Source organism: Microplitis mediator, chromosome 10 (assembly GCF_029852145.1).
Source record: "Microplitis mediator isolate UGA2020A chromosome 10, iyMicMedi2.1, whole genome shotgun sequence".
NCBI classification, from domain to species: domain Eukaryota; kingdom Metazoa; phylum Arthropoda; class Insecta; order Hymenoptera; family Braconidae; genus Microplitis; species Microplitis mediator.
In genome coordinates this window covers 16,240,376-16,256,592 of record NC_079978.1, presented here as the reverse complement: position 1 = coordinate 16,256,592, position 16,217 = coordinate 16,240,376, and the positions used below count along the sequence as shown (strand labels likewise).

Here is a 16,217-nt window from a genome sequence, read left to right as displayed (position 1 = left end):
CTACCGTGATAGATTTGCAATTTAAAAAAAAAGAAGGGGTATTACCGGAGAAAGTTCACTTACTTTATATATAATCGCACGTAGTGTACATCGTGTGCATTTTCAATAACGTCCTCGCAAATTACAATTATACCGGCTCAACTACGAAAGTGTTTTTAATTTTTTTTTAGGGCGTTTGTTTTCATTTTTTTTTTTTTTTTTAAATTTGATAAATTACTGTATCGCTTATTATATCGGCTTGTTAAATACATTTAGGTATTAAAATGTCATTCAACAACATTTTTTTATTTTTATTTGTCATTTCGGCCGGTAAAGTGCTTTCGGAATTACGTAAGTTGACTTATTATTATTGTTTTTTTTTTTTTTTTTTGCTAATATTGATTACAAGTAATGGTAAAAACATTTTTGGATTTCAAAAAAATATGTGAGACAAACTTGAAAAAATGGAGTACTTTTATTCCTTTTTTCAGGATTAAGGCACTGTAAAATATTTGAATTTGAAAAATTTGCAATTTCTACTCAACTACTTTCTAAGTAGACAAAAAAACAAAATTAATAATATTACGAAATTTTTTTTCAAAGCTGACAGATGTAATTTGGCTTAAAATAAAAGACATCAAGTCTAAATAAATTTAGCATCATAAAATGTGATAAAATTTTTAATGTATTTTTTGGTTTTCCTTTTGACTTTCAAAAAATACTTTTGAGCCATGGTATCCTTTTTTGTATTTTTTTTTTTGTCACCCCGATAGAATTTTTAATTTAAAAAATTCGAAAATTATTATTTTTTAATTTATATAACTTTTAGTTGTCTAATTAGTTAATATAGATATTATATTTTACAATTAATTTTTTTCAAACTCAAAATCAGGTTATGAAAGGTTTTAATTATTTATAGATCAATTATTTATGCGCGTAAACTGATCTTTCACTTTTACAAATCTCTATATATATATAAAAAGCTCAACGGCTTAGTTACGTTCATATATATAAAGTTTCACTTTCTAACCAAAGTACACTTTCAACTTCAGATTTATTGTCGTTAGCTGAACGACAATAAAAAATTATATAAAATAAAAAAAAATGTCACATCAAAATAATGATACAAATTTTCATACTGGTAATACTGGTAATACAGCAGTCAAGCAGAATACGTAATGATAAAAAAAAGTACTTATTTAATCACTATCATTGCATTTATTCTGCATACTATGATTAAACTATTATTTTTTCTTTAGAGAAAAAAGTTAGGTAAATTTTTAGTCTCATTTGCTTACATCAAATAAGGGAGGTGGTGCCCAAAAAAAATTATAAAAAAGAAACTTTATGAAATGTAATGAAAATATTATAATTTCCGTAACAAAGTAGATTTTACATCTCGACCAGAATGTTATACTGGGGCAAAATTGACACTCTGGAATAAAATAAACGCCACGAAAAGAGATAAAGAAATAATATTAGTTTATAGTTTTTTAAGGAAATCTACACAGAAAAAAAATGATTTCTTGGTGCAAAAAAAAAATTTGTCATTATGAAATGAAAGCATACATTTTCTCAGGATTAGAAAAAATTTCTTGTCGCCAAAAGTTTTTTTCGCTTCCAAAATTTTTAACTTCTCGCTAAGAAAATTGGAAATTTTCAAAAATCCGGAAAGTTATTGGTTTCAGTCCGATTTTCGAAAATCGAATTTTTAAGAGATCTTGACATTTTGAAATTTTAGAAAGCTATTCTGACTAATTTCAAGATGATGTCCAAGTGTATGTATGTATGTATGTTAGGGTGCTTCGTTTGAAACGACTATTTTTTTCTTTTCGCTCCCATCCCGAAATTTTGTTGGAAGTACTCCAAAAAAACTTTCCTGAGAGTTTGAGCCCTTAAAATTGATATTAAGTACTCGACCACAGCATGTGAAGATTTCCCATTTAAAATACACGTAAACTTAGGTTTTTATTTTTTAAACTTCTATAACTCCGCGGCATTTTATGATATCATCTCGCCCAAAGTTAGGATTTTCTCAGAATTAAATGTACTACAAAGGTGTCCGTTGTCGCGAAGTTGTAACTCATACGGGTGGGGTAGTACGTACCGCTAAACCGAATTTTTTCATAGAATTTTTGTTCTTTCTATCATTATCTCATAAACAACAAGACCTACAGAAAAAATGCAAATGACAATTTTATAGGAAATTCAATTTCCTACAAAAAAGGTCCTTAGCACCAAATCACTCAGATTGATATTTTCTGAGATATTAGTCAAATAAAAAATCAATATTTTCTAAGATTTGATTTGACATTTTATGGGAATTCAATGCTACTTCAACTTCAATAATTAATATCTCAGAAAATATCAATCTCAGTGATTCGGTGCTAAGGACCTTTTTTGTAGGAAAATAAATTTCCTATAAAATCATTTTTCACAATTTTTCTGTAGGTCTTGTTGTTTATGAGATAATCAGAAAAAAACAAGAATTCTATGAAAGAGTTCGGTTTAGCGGTCCGTACTACCCCACCCGTATGAGTTACGACTTCGCGACATTGGGCACTTTTGTATTACATTTAATTCTGAAAAAATCCCGACTTTGGGCGAGATGATATCATAAAATGCCGCGGAATTATAAAAGTTTAAAAAATAAAAACCAAAGGTTACGTGTATTTTAAATGGGAAATCTTCACACGCTGTGTTCGAGTACTTAATATTAATTTTAAGGGCTCAAACTCTCAGGGAATTTTTTTTGGAGTACTTCCAACAAAATTTCGGGATGGGAGCGAAAAAAAAAAAATAGTCGGTTCAAACGAAGCACCCTAATGTATGTATGCACGTACGTATGTAAATATCTGTAACTTTTGAACGGATGTGAACCGATTTTAATCGTCAAGGTGGCAAACAATGGCATACAAAAGTATTTTCGAGCTTGAAAATGTATTTACAACAATGTTTTCGATGTCAAGGAGCTTGAAAATAGCGGGAAGTTTTAAGACTGGCCCGCAGGGTCAACCGATAGACCGATTTTTTTTTTGGCTCGTCCCAAGAAAATTTCCGTTTTCAGTTCGTAATGCGAAAAATTTCTTAAGTCAAGTGAAAATTTTCTAGGAGAGAGTAAAATATTTTCGCGCCAAGAAATCCTTTTTTTCTGTGCGTAAATAATTTACATAAAAAGTAATCTCATAAGTTAAAAACTTTAATCTCAATTATAATTTTCGGAGTAAATTAAAATGAGGTAAAAAAAAAAAATTATTTCCTCAAAAAATGCATCGAAGCAATTGATCTAAAATTTTGATGTTTTTTTTAGTGTGATGTATAAGAACTTTATCGAAAAAAATTACTTGTCTATAGTCGCGTGACAAAAAATTTATAATTTTATTATTAAAAAAAAAAATAATTTCTTCAAACAATTAAATAAATTAAGTAGATAAATAAAATTACGTAAATTTTAATTAAAATATTTTTCTCTGTTAAGCACCTGGAATAACACCATGTTCTCGATCGGATCCACCGGATGACTATGACAAATGTGTCCTTCAGCAATTAATGATACTTACGCCACAACTTATCAAAGGAATTCCTTCATTAAAGTTACCACCTCTGGATCCGCTATCTTTACCATCATTAGTCGTTGACCGCAATCTCGATGCTATTAGAGTCAAAGCTAATTTAACAAACGTACGAGTTTATGGTGCTAGTAATTATGAGATCGATGAACTCAGAGCAAAGCCTAATGATTTGGCTGTATTTTTGAGAGTACGAATTCCTTACATACACGTTAAAGGAAATTATGATGTCAAGGGTAACCTTTTATTATTAACACTCAATGGCAATGGAGCTTTTCGAGGCAATTTTAGTAAGTATTCAAATATTTAAGATTTATAAAAACAATTAATTTAAACAAAAACAAAGCAAAGTATGTCCAAAAAAGCTTTAATACACAGTCGGAATTTTTGTGTTAAATTTAACACAAACTGTCTGTTCCAAACGGTTTACACAAATCTTTGTGTTAATTCAACACATTGCGTTTGTGTGTCGATTTTTAACATAAATTTTATGTTAAATAATTGAACACATCTGGGTCAAAAATGAAACTTGATTCAGGCTTGCTTTACCTTATTTTCTTCTTTGAAGTTATCGATTTGCTGACGATTTTCCGATAAGATCTCGACTTTTTCGACTGAAATTAAATTAATAATTATAATAATTATAAATTAAATTTTTCTAAACTTTTAGAACTTTTTTAACTTCCCGCTAAGAAAATTTAAAATTTTCAAAAAAAAGGGAAGTTATTGGTTTCGGTCCGATTTTCGGAATCCTAGTTTTGACCATATCTCGAAGTTTTAGGGCCCTACTCTCTTAAAATGAATCAGTGAAAAATGCTGCAAATCAGTGAATATTCACTGCATAAACAGTCCCAAGTATACCACTTATTCAATCATGATAGATAAAGGACTATAGTGTGTTAGAGTTTGAAAAGCTCATAAGAAAACAATGACATACAAAAAGATTTTCAAGCTCGAAGAGTAAAAATTAACTCGAAATTGTCTTGATTTGGATTTATTCGACTTAAATTATAAGGTGAAAAAGTCAAAACTAAGGTGAAACGCGAAAAACAAATTTACACTAAAAAATACTGCTTAATATTGACTTGGTTAATCAAGTCTAAAGCAAGGTGAATGACTGTCATGCTTGAAGTAAAGACGAATAAGCTCAAATTAAGATGAATAAGATAAAAATCTGGACATCGGTTGGCCAGCCCCAAAACTTTCTGCTGTTTTCGAGCTCGAAAATACTTTTATATGCCATTGTTTTCGAAAAAAAAACCGTTTTTTAGCATTTCTTTCTCCCACAATATCTCGTGAACGAATTAACTGATTTTTATGGTTGAGGCGGCAATCGACGCGTTTTATTAAGTTCTATCTAAGCTGCTTAGATTTTGGAGTCGATCGTTTAAGCCGTTTCTGAGAAATCATTAAAAAAATAAAAAAAAAAAATTTTTTTTTTCGTAATTCGCCAATATTTTCGAGTCTACTTGATCAAATGATCTGAAATTTTCAGGAAACTTGATGGCTAACAAGCTCTTTCGATTGCCGCCCTAACCATCTAAATCGGTTTATTAGTTAAAAAGTTATAAAGAGTTTACATACACACACACACACACACACACACTCGGACATCATTCTGAAAATAGTCAGAGTAGCTTTCTAGGACCTCAAAACAATGACATATGATGACAACTCGATTTTCTAAAATCGGGGTAAAAACAATAACTTCCTGAATTTTTTGAAAATCATCGATTTTCTTAGCGGGAAGTTACAAATTTTTCGAAGCGTTAATGTTGATTCAAAAAAAGGTGAAAATTGACGTATTAAGGGATATTTGGAAACATTGGTGTAACTTTGGATACGATGGATGAATGAAGGATACCGTCGGTTTTTTGTCAACCTCAAAGTGTCCCGGAAAAACCCTGCGAAATTCAAAGCTCTCCGATTTTTCTTCCTTAGTGCTCCTACACGGAAAGAAAATTATGGGAAGTTTTCCTATGCATTATGGGAATGGTTCCCATAATGGTATGGGAATAGTACCTATACTACTTTAGGAATGGTTCCCATAATGATATGGGAATGGTTCCCATACCATTATGGGAATGGTTCCCATAATATTATAGGAACCATTCCCGTATCATTATGGGAACCATTCCCATAATGGTATGGGAATCGTTCCCATACTATTATGGGAATGGTTCCCATATTGGTATAGGAACTATTCTTATAATATTATGGGAACTATTCCCATAATGTTATGGGAACCATCCCTATAATATCATAAAATTTTTTTTTTGCACAATAGTGTAGAAATTTCCCAAAATTTAAATTTTCTTGAATGTTTTGTGCTGAAAAAAAATTCTTATTAAAAATTTTAATGTTTTTTTGCCAAATACGATTTTTTTTTTCAATGTTTGAATTTTTGTTTTTATGTTTAATAATATTTCTGTGTATTGTAGAAGTGATTACCACACTTCTTTAAATTAATTTTTTCATGATAATATGGGAACCATTCCCATAATATTATAGGAATGGTTCCTATAATAGTATGGGAACTATTCCCATAATATTATGGGAATGATTCCCATAATGGTATAGGAACCATTCCAATTGCATTATGGGAATCATTCCCATAATATTATGGGAATAGTTCCCATACTATTATAGGAACCATTCCCATAATATTATGGGAATGGTTCCTATAATTTATGGGAATGGTTCCTATAAATTATAGGAACCATTCCAATAAATTATAGGAATGATTCCCATAATATTATAGAAAGTATTCCTATAAATTATAGGAACCATTCCTATAATTATAGGAACCATTCCTATAGTGTTATGGGCATCATTCCCATAATTATAGGAACTATTCCTATAATTATGGGAATTATTCCTATAATTATAGGAACCGCTCCCATAATTTATGGTCGTAATTCCTATGATGGTATAGGAAAAAATTTCACAAAATTATGGGAACCGCTGCCATAATTTTCTTTCCGTGTAAGCTTTAAATTATTCATTATCACCAAAAATCGCATAATGAGCGATTCTTCGGTTTTCAATAATTTCTTCAATTTCAAAAAATTCTTTGTAGTGACTACCCTTATTTCTTTGATGACGAATATTCATGATTGGAAAAAATTAAAAGAAAAAAGAAATTTTCGAAAAAACCGAAGAATCCCTCATCGCGGAAAAAAATAATCGGTAGCTGTTACTGAAACAATCGGTAGCTGTAAGTAATTTACCCGGTTTTGCCTACCTTACCCCCCCCCCCTTCCCCTATATATATCCCCAATTATGATAAATTAAACTACATCTTTTTTTACGTGTATATTTTTCACTACTAAAATCCTAAAAGTTCAAAAAAAGCACAACTTGATATATTCTAATCTGTTTCCAATTTAGACGTTTTACAAATCGAACTTTTTTCACAGTCTAGAAATTCTTATTTTAGCTTTTTCATCATGTTGACGTTTAATTAATTATTGTTAAGTTATCAAAAAATTGCAACTCTGATCAACATTAAATAACATTGAATCCGAACAACATGTTACTAAAGAACCGAAAATACCCGAATCGCATTCTCTTTCTAATCCAACTATGAATATTTGTTAAATAACAATAAATAAATAATAAATGATGTGCAGTATTTTTTTTTTAATACACAAAAAAAAAATCTTTTGATTCCAAGGGCGTGAGATAAATATTTATAAAAATAAATGAATAAAAGAAACAACGAAACATGGATAAATTAACTATTATAAATAGCCTAAAACCTTTTTCGATACGTGCTGCATCGAATAGTGAAAGTTTCATATCGGAAAGTGTTGAGTTTTTAGTTATGAGTATTTAAAATGAAAAAATGAAACTTTTTCAATTCTATTAGTACACGGAGAGAAAAACATGGGAATTTTTCCAATTTCACTTAGGAGAAATTCCCTTGTTGACATAGAAAATTTTGCTTTATGAACATGGGAAATTTTACTAGGGAATAATGAGAATATAACCATATTTTAAAGGAATATCTTACATATTGCCATTGGAAAAATTTCCATGTTGACATGGAAAAATTACTCTGATAACATTGCTGAAATTCCTTTATTGACATGGGTATTTTTACTGTGTCAGTATAAGAATTTTTCCCATGTTACCGGAGTAATTTCTTCTATATTGCCATGGGAATTTTTCCTATGTTGACATATTAAAAATACCCATGTTGGCATGGGAAAAATTTTCATGTCAACATAGGAAAAATTGCTATATTGCAGAGGAAAAGTCCACAAGAAACTAAAACCAACAAAATACCAAATATTTTTGTCACTATTATTATCATTTAGGCCTTAAAACGAAAATCACAAAGTTTTCGAAAAAATTTTGTGTAATTTAATTAAAATTTTTTTGCAGCACCTACCAATGAACAAATGTTTTTATAAATTCGATTAATATAAACGAGGACGTAAAAATCAATGACACCGTGTTTCCGACAGTATATAAACATCAATTCAATTAATTAATTTTGATTTACTTAATAAATTAAAAGAATCCCAGCAATGTTAACACAGGAACTTTTTCAATGTCTACATGGAAATTTTCTCATGTTGATATAGGAAAATGTACATTGTCAATATAGGAATAATTCCTATATAACAAAGCAAAATTTACTATATGATACAGTTACAATTCACATGTTGACATAGTAAAATTTTCAATACCAACAAAGGAATTTTTCCCAAGAAAAATTGGAAAAATTCCCATTTTTTTCTCTCCGTGATATTAATTATCAAAATTATTTTTATTGTTTTTTAGCAAACACTCAAGTTCGTGTAAGTGCTCAAGGTAAAGAAATCGTCGACAAAAATCAAGTTAAAAGAATCGAGCTCAGTAAATTAGTGACTAAATTACGCATTGGTGATGGAAATATAAAACTGAAAGCACCTCCGACGCAAGTTCTTACAGGTATAAAAATAAAATAATTCCATATGAATATATTTAAAAAAAAGTTTATCATTAATTTTATTATATACAATATATTTTGATGTTATTAATTAACAGCGGATGCAGCTACTTCGTTCTTTAATTCAAATCCAAGACTTGTATTGGATATAATTAATCCAATAATCGAAGAAACATCAGCATCTATTGGTAAAGCATTAGCTGCAAGAGCACTCGGTGCTCTGTCTAAGGATGAAATTTTACCGTAATTTTTTTTTAGTTTTTTTTTTTTTTCTTAACATTCGACTCATGTCATCACATTAATAATCGTGATGGTAACGATCATTATAAAATATCTTGAGAGTTATTTTTTAAGCTTACAAATGTCCGAAATTTTTATTTTTTTTATTTCTTTGACTAAACAATGTAAATAATAATATAAAAATGTTTTAATCGTCTGGAAATAATTCATTATATGTGAAAGAATTTGTAACTTTATTAGCAACGTCTGTGAATAAATCGGAAAGAGCTGTTTCTAAAACAGGTCTTATTTCGTCTAATAACAAATTACTGTTTGCATTGAGTATTTGATTGCTGGCTGGACCTGCGAAAATTAATGTTATAGTATTACTATTAGTATTATTATACATTAGAGTGGTCCAAAAAAAAAAGTTTTTTGGCTATCATTCCAAAAGCTTCTCTAGGGTATAAAAAAAAATTCCCTCCAAAGCGCAGCTTGATATCTCAATTCTTCAAGAAGCTCAATACATTTATATTTTCCCATTTAAAGAACACGTAAAAATTTTTTTTGTACGTTTTCATCCGGTAAAACTACGAAAAAAAATTTTTTCTGTATTTTCCATCAATCATTCTTGTAGGAAATTTAATTCTCTACCAAAAAATATTGAAATAGTTTTTTCGTAATCCTAACGGTTAAAAAGCTATTGAGCTTTAAGTACTCGTTACTAAGTAAATTTGAAGGAAGATAGTTTTAGAGCAACTCTTTGATGAAATTAACAGCATTACTAGATAATTTATTTTATTTTTATAGATTTGAAATAATTTTCAACTTTTTGAAAACTTTTTGGGTCACTGCATATATTTATTTCGAAATTAATCAAACTCTAAACTGTTTATAATATTTAAATAATTTGATAATCGTTTATATAATTATGAATAATTTTTCTTATTACAATTTGGATATTTTTTCCTATGATCAGCAACTATTTGTAACAGATATTGTTTCTGTTCTTTATCTTTTGTCCTAATTCATTATATTTTTCAACTAAAGCTAGTACTTGCGGATGGATACTGAATGTAATTTTCTTCATATCTAATTAAATTTTCTTTTATTGCGAATATTTAAAGCTCAATAACTTTTTACCCGTTAGGATTACGAAAAAACTAATTCAATACTTTTTTGTAGAGAATTAAATTTCCTACAAGAATAATTGATAAAAAATTCAGAGAAAAATTTTTTTCGTAGTTTTACCGGATGAAAACGTAAAAAAAATTTTTTTATGTGTTATTTAAATGGGAAAATATAAATGTATTGAGCTTCTTGAAGAATTGAGATATCAAGCTGCAATTTGGAGGGGATTTTTTTTATACCTTAGAGAAGCTTTTGAGATAATAGCCCTTGAAAAAAAAAAAAAAAACGTTTTTTTTGGACCACTCTATTATACATATATTTTTTAACATTAATATTAAGATATTTTTTAAAATTCGTTTTTATTATTAATAGATATTCATATTTACGATTCATAATTATTGAGTGTAGATATATCGTAAAAAAAATCAATTAAAAAATTATATGCATAAAAATTATCAAGCTAAAGAAATAGCGGGAATTAAAAAAAAGTGGATAATTATAATGAGCGGAAATTTATCATAAACATATAATAAACTCATAATTATTTATGATACCATCAGTTAGTATTATTAAAGAAAAAATTATTTATAATTGTCCAATTGGCGTACTTGAACCCGTGAAAAAATTGCTATGACCTACATATGTAAGCATTTAAACAATCATTGGTTTTTTTATGCATATATATATGAATAGACAGAATAATAATTACTAGAAGATTGTGATTAAAAGTTTAAAATTAAAAAAAAAATGTGCTAGATCTCAATGTGTTTTATAGTAATTATTGGCTTGATTTTATTGATTGTTTGTCTAGTTAAGAATTATGTATCGACGGTTTACTGTTATTACAACTAATATCATGTCTTCCAATAAATTTTCATTATAATAAAAATCATATTTATGTATTATATTGATCAGTAGTTGTTGTAATATTAATCTTTTTAAGTAATTCAATAAAGAAATTTAATAATTTAAATAAATTTTTTTAAATTATGAAATTTTAAAAATTTTTAGAGCAGACGATAAATTGGTAGTTTTTTTAAAAAAGAAAATTATAATTTTAACAATTTAATAATATATTGCGTGGCAAGGGATAAAACGATACCCTTTCAGATAAAGATGAAGTTGACTGTCCGAGCCGAAGTTGGTCGACGTCACCCGAAATCTGAAGTCGTGTTTCATCCCGTGCCATGCACTATATTTTGCATGTTACCTGCATTGATACTGAGAGTTTTAATGTCTCGAGTCAGTCAAATCAGGCTAATTTCTGACCGATAGTGTGGTAAAAAAAATAATGATATACTTTAAATATGGAAATTTAAGTATTTTAACAAGAAATACAGTGGCTTTTTATTAATTTAACAATTGTTGTTATTGGAACTCATATTATTTTTTTAGTTTTTAAAATACAACTTATAGTTTGTTTGGTTATTAGAATGTCATAAATATTCAAAGGTTTACAATAAACACATGCGCTTCTGACAAGGATGAAATGAGTTTCTTACCGAGATAAGAAATTGATTAGTATCTGCGCGCTAAATCGCATTGGTCTGAAATTGGCTTGTTACGACTGGCAAAACAGGCATTAGAACTCGCAATTTCAATGCGGGTAATATGAAATAGTATGTTACACACCGCGGGAAGAAAGTAGGACATTCCAACCCTCGTGTAATTTTCTATTCCAACTGAAGACGAGGATGGCAATCACGCGGATTCGGATGTCCTACCTTCCTCTGCGGTGTATACTGTCTGTTACCAGATTTGCACCTGAATATTTAAATTTCTGCCTCTTTTTACGGGAAGAAAGGCACATGCGCTAATTTTCATTATGCGTTTTCTTATAAGAGAAAAGTATGACTTTCTTCCCTCTAAACAGGGCAGTAATTTGATCTTTCAGCGCAGGTACGGTAAAAAATTAATTTTTATCAAAGTTCTTACCAAGAATAGGATCACCACCAAATAGATTTGAAAGATATATATCAGCCTTTCCAATTCTTATTACAAGTTTCATTTTTTCAAAGTTAAGATATACTTCATTATTTTTAACAACTTTTTCAGCATGAAGCGTCACATCAGAATCATAACCAGCTATAAATAAATAATTTATATTAATAACAAACCGCTTTCTATTTAAATAAATGTATAAAAATGAAGTATTAAATATTTACTGAAATTTCCTGTTATATCACCACTTCCAGCAAGTCTCAACAATAATAGTCGTGCATTTATTTGATACTTTCCTCGGAAACTCAATACTCCAAAGCTGACTTTGAATGTAAAAGTAACATCGTCAACATCAGCTTTAAATTCTCGTATTTTAAATGTAGATGGACCTTTCACCTTAAAGACATCATCAATATAATTATTTGGTTAGTTTTAATTTTTAAAAATATAAACATTGCATACTAACCAATGCCAACAAGTCTGCATCAAGATTTAAATCTTACAGACTTGCTGACATTTGAACTACAATTCAGTATTCAGAACGAATAATAATATATGCAATTTAATTTTTTGTTTTTATATTTTAAACCTCAAACTCCCACAAAATTTTTAATCCTGACATGTCATACATTTAAATTATAATTTACAAGACTTTTATTTGACATTACACAAAAAAGTTTTAAACTCACACAACAGGATCAAAAAAATTGTCGTATGGAATTTAAATCAAGATTATGTTTTATTAAAAATATTATATTTTTTGGGCCTCCTAAGAAACAAATTAGCATAAGTTTTGTTTTCAACTTCTACTTTTTTTTCGTCCCTGAATAAGTAGGGGAGGAGGGGGCAAAGTAGGCCCCTTAAAATTTTCAAAACTTCAAAAAATATGGGGGCAAGGTGGGCCCCTCAAAATTTTCTATACGCTAATAAATTCGGACGGATAATAAGCTTATCGAAATTTCTTATACAATGAGGGCTAAAATAGACCACCAAAACTGTTCATTAAATATCCCCCCGAGTTGAAATATTAGACGTAAATTGGACGTTTTGGACATTATAAACTCAATTTGACAGCTTTTAACTTATTCAAAACGTAGATTGCAGTATCATAAATCAAAAACGTAACTAAAACCTATTGAAACTTACAATATAAGAAAACATAAGCATACCAAAAAATTATCTTCATCGATTTTGTACTCCTGGATTATAATCACGTCAATTCCCTAAAATTAAAATTTTGTCGTCCGCTTTTCTGGCTCTTAAATAAAGAATTCGTATTTTGAAAAAAAAAATTTTTTTAGTTTCATACTTTTATCGAACACTTATTATATCTTTTCATATAGTATGATATCGAGGTTATGAAAATTGTGATTACAAATATTGAAATAAATTAATTAATGTTATCATTAAACTAAAATCATAACTCATGAAATTACCAATTTTTTACGAACCAAAATACAAAAAAACCGTTCAATTTACTTTCAAAACGTTAAATTCACATTTAAAACGTTGAGAATGTTCAATTTACGTTTAAAACGTCAAGAACGTTCAATTTACGTCTAATATTTCGACTCAGGCCTGATTAAAAAAAAGAATTTGATAGAATTAAAAAATTTATATCCTCATGAATGCTATCCAATCCTGAAAATATGATTCAGAAGGATTCAACATGATTCAAATTTTTTAATTCTGTTAAATACTATTTAATTCTAAAAATATTTCAGGATTTAAAAGTATTCAGTAGAAACGGAGATTTAAAATACTAGTTGAATCCTTTTATATCCTAAAAAGATAATGAAATGAAGACATTATTTTAGGATTAAAAAGTATTTAATAGAATCAGAAATTTTAAATGCTAGTTTAATTCTGTTGTATCCTACTACTCATTTTGATCATTTTAGTATTGAAAAGTATTTAATATGATTAATCGTGAATTTTGAAAAAGGATTTACAGTATTCAGCAGAATTTGAAAGTATTAACATTTTAATTCTTTTTAATTCTATCAAATTCCTTTTTTTAATCAGAGATAATTTATTAAGAAAGTTAAAGACAATAAAATTACGTTTTAAAGTTATATCGCAGCAGACCATTAAAATGATTTTTTATATTATTAAAATACAATTGTTTTATAGTTATTTGCAAATATCACACGTGTAAAGAATAAAAAATATCAAATCCGAAATTTTTCGGAGGGTCCACTTTGCCCCTAGTTTTCGATTTTTCAATTTTAATGGATGCAGCAAAATGAAGGGAAAATAAGTATCAACGGTCTAAAAAGAAGTAAACGCGTAAAAAAAATTAATGATATTATAATTATTTTCCTTAAGGGGCCCACTCTGCCCCCCTCTCTCCTATTTGGATCAAAATCACGTTATAAAAATTCAAATATGGGGCAAATTGAACCCCTGTAAAAAATTTTAAAAATCAGTTTTCAATTATTTTTAATTTACTCTAGTCATCCAACAAAATGAATCCCGCTAAAAAAAAAAAAGACTTAAAATTTCTTATTAAGAATAATTTTGTTTTTTATCCCAATGATAAAAATGATCTTGCCATTGAATTCGATATTGAAAAATCGATACAAATCAATCTTATCGATATAAAATTTATTTTTACTTATTAATTATTAAAACTTTTAATAATTTTGGGCGGCCAAAATTGCCCCATGACGTATGTGCTGCCACCTTTATTCATGATAATTTTAATCTACAAAAAATTTTGTGGCCCATTTTGCCCCTCCCGTTTTCCTCAAACAAATCTATTGTAATCTATTGTAATTTCTTCATTTTAAAAAAAAATATTATACTTATTTTCAGAATTTTGTTATTAAATAAAATACTAAAAAAACCGTAATTTTATAGACTAACAAAAAAAAAAAAAAAAGATTTATCTAAAAATGAATAATAAATTTACCTGAATGTCCGTGAGATTGACATCAAGTCTAGCACCTTCAGGTCCTCGAACCAGACGAACATGTTTTAAAACTAAAGGTTCAATAGCTGGTGCATCAAGTTCAGGTATCCCATTAGATAATTTTATTCTCAAATTTTCAATAGTGTTCGTTATACATTTATTAATATCCGGATCCGACTTTTTACACGCTTTAATATATGAAGCTAAAAATAATTTATAAAATATTTATTTTTGTCTGCAATAAAAAAGTTTAAATTGAAACATTAAAATTTATTTAAATTTACTTACGCAGCTCTGCCAATACTGGATTTATTATCGTTGTTATAAAGCTGAAATAAAATAAATGGAAATGGACAAAAAACAACAAAGATGATGATAAATTATGAAATACTTAATTGTGTATCTGTATATATTATGAAGTATAGTTTACGTCATAGAAATTGAGGAAATGCTGTAATTAATTATACACTATAAACTAACTAACTATTGCAAAATACTGTAATTCATAAAACTAAATACAGTATCGATAATAATGTATCTGTTAATTATAATTGATTAAATAATTAAATAAATTATATAGTTATCTATAATAATTAATAAATAAATAAATATTTTCGCCCTTTGATCTTGCAAGTTTTTTGCTGCCTTGATGTGATTAATTTTAAAAATTTTTTAAATAAAATTAATAACAGAAAAAAAATGACTATCTCATTAATCAAATCTTTCAATTATGATCACGAAAATTTCGAATTTATTCTCTCCACAAACTATTCCGTCACTTCAAGAATATTAATTATGAACCAATAGTAGTAGTAACCAGTGATGACTATCCAAATTATTTTAAGGTCGTATATGACGAGTCATTTAATTACCAATTTAAATTAACATTAGTGATATTTCTTAATTTAAATATTAATTAATTATAATAAATATTAAAAAATAATTTGATTAAAAAAAAAAGTGATATTATGTCATACCACACGCGAATAATAAGAGCGATCATGATGTTTTCGTTGCGATTAGACAAACACGATTGAAGTAAAATGTTGTGTTACATACAAGTGTTAATGCTAGTAAAAGTGATGAGATGGAATTCGCAAAAGTTACCCGGTTCAAGCCTGAAATTTATTGCACTATTGCATTCGGTTAGGTTGATTACCTCGTGCTACTTGACAACCATTGGTTGTAGCTTAGCCCCCGACCATACCAATGGGGTAATACAGGCACTAAAACGCAACATAGTGAATGTAGTAATGTAATGTACTGTAAGTGTGGTTTACTGTTAGAACAACCCGCCCGGCGGTTAGAAATTTTATTTATATTAGTTGCCATTACTCTTAAAGACTCTTGCTTTCGTCCGACTCCAGTTTACTTCGTCAAAAACTTATAAAACGATATTTCATTTTTATTTATTAGTTTGTCTTAAGTATTTTTATTTTTTATTCTTAACTTTTTTTTTATTTTATAATTTTTTAAGTTAATGTATTTATTAATTAACAATTATGATCCTGATGTTAGCGGACAG

General features: G+C 28.2%; 2 protein-coding genes across 3 annotated transcripts; one reads left to right on the top strand and one right to left on the bottom strand.

Moving 5' to 3' along the window:
• Window positions 1-109: 109 nt before the first annotated feature.
• Window positions 110-8,734, top strand: LOC130675685 (uncharacterized). Its single transcript, XM_057481508.1, has 4 exons — window positions 110-330; window positions 3,458-3,838; window positions 8,340-8,489; window positions 8,586-8,734. Exons 1-4 carry the CDS (start codon window positions 264-266, stop codon window positions 8,732-8,734), a joined length of 747 nt encoding a protein of 248 aa, XP_057337491.1. The 5' UTR covers window positions 110-263.
• Window positions 8,721-15,995, bottom strand: LOC130675684 (uncharacterized). Of its 2 annotated transcripts, none has more exons than XM_057481506.1 (6): window positions 15,670-15,995; window positions 14,981-15,021; window positions 14,693-14,895; window positions 12,003-12,174; window positions 11,773-11,922; window positions 8,721-9,069 (listed from the first exon to the last, which is right to left on the bottom strand). In XM_057481506.1, exons 1-6 carry the CDS (start codon window positions 15,693-15,695, stop codon window positions 8,915-8,917), a joined length of 747 nt encoding a protein of 248 aa, XP_057337489.1. In that variant the 5' UTR covers window positions 15,696-15,995; the 3' UTR covers window positions 8,721-8,914. The 2 variants fall into 2 exon arrangements, with proteins under 2 accessions (XP_057337489.1, XP_057337490.1); XM_057481507.1 differs by lacking the exon at window positions 15,670-15,995 and adding an exon at window positions 15,123-15,142.
• Window positions 15,996-16,217: the final 222 nt, after the last annotated feature.

What these genes read in the sequence shown, in the direction of transcription:
- LOC130675685 (XM_057481508.1), top strand. Translation starts at nt 264, where the DNA reads ATGTCATTCAACAACATTTTTTTATTTTTATTTGTCATTTCGGCCGGT. An exon ending in AGCTTTTCGAGGCAATTTTA is followed by an intron (nt 3,839 to 8,339) that starts GTAAGTATTCAA and finishes ATTGTTTTTTAG; the next exon opens with CAAACACTCAAGTTCGTGTA. An exon ending in TCCGACGCAAGTTCTTACAG is followed by an intron (nt 8,490 to 8,585) that starts GTATAAAAATAA and finishes ATTAATTAACAG; the next exon opens with CGGATGCAGCTACTTCGTTC.
- LOC130675684 (XM_057481506.1), bottom strand. Translation starts at nt 15,695, where the DNA reads ATGATCGCTCTTATTATTCGCGTGTG. An exon ending in TCCAGTATTGGCAGAGCTGC is followed by an intron (nt 14,896 to 14,980) that starts GTAAGTAAATTT and finishes AATTATTTTTAG; the next exon opens with CTTCATATATTAAAGCGTGT. An exon ending in TGATATAACAGGAAATTTCA is followed by an intron (nt 11,923 to 12,002) that starts GTAAATATTTAA and finishes ATTTATTTATAG; the next exon opens with CTGGTTATGATTCTGATGTG.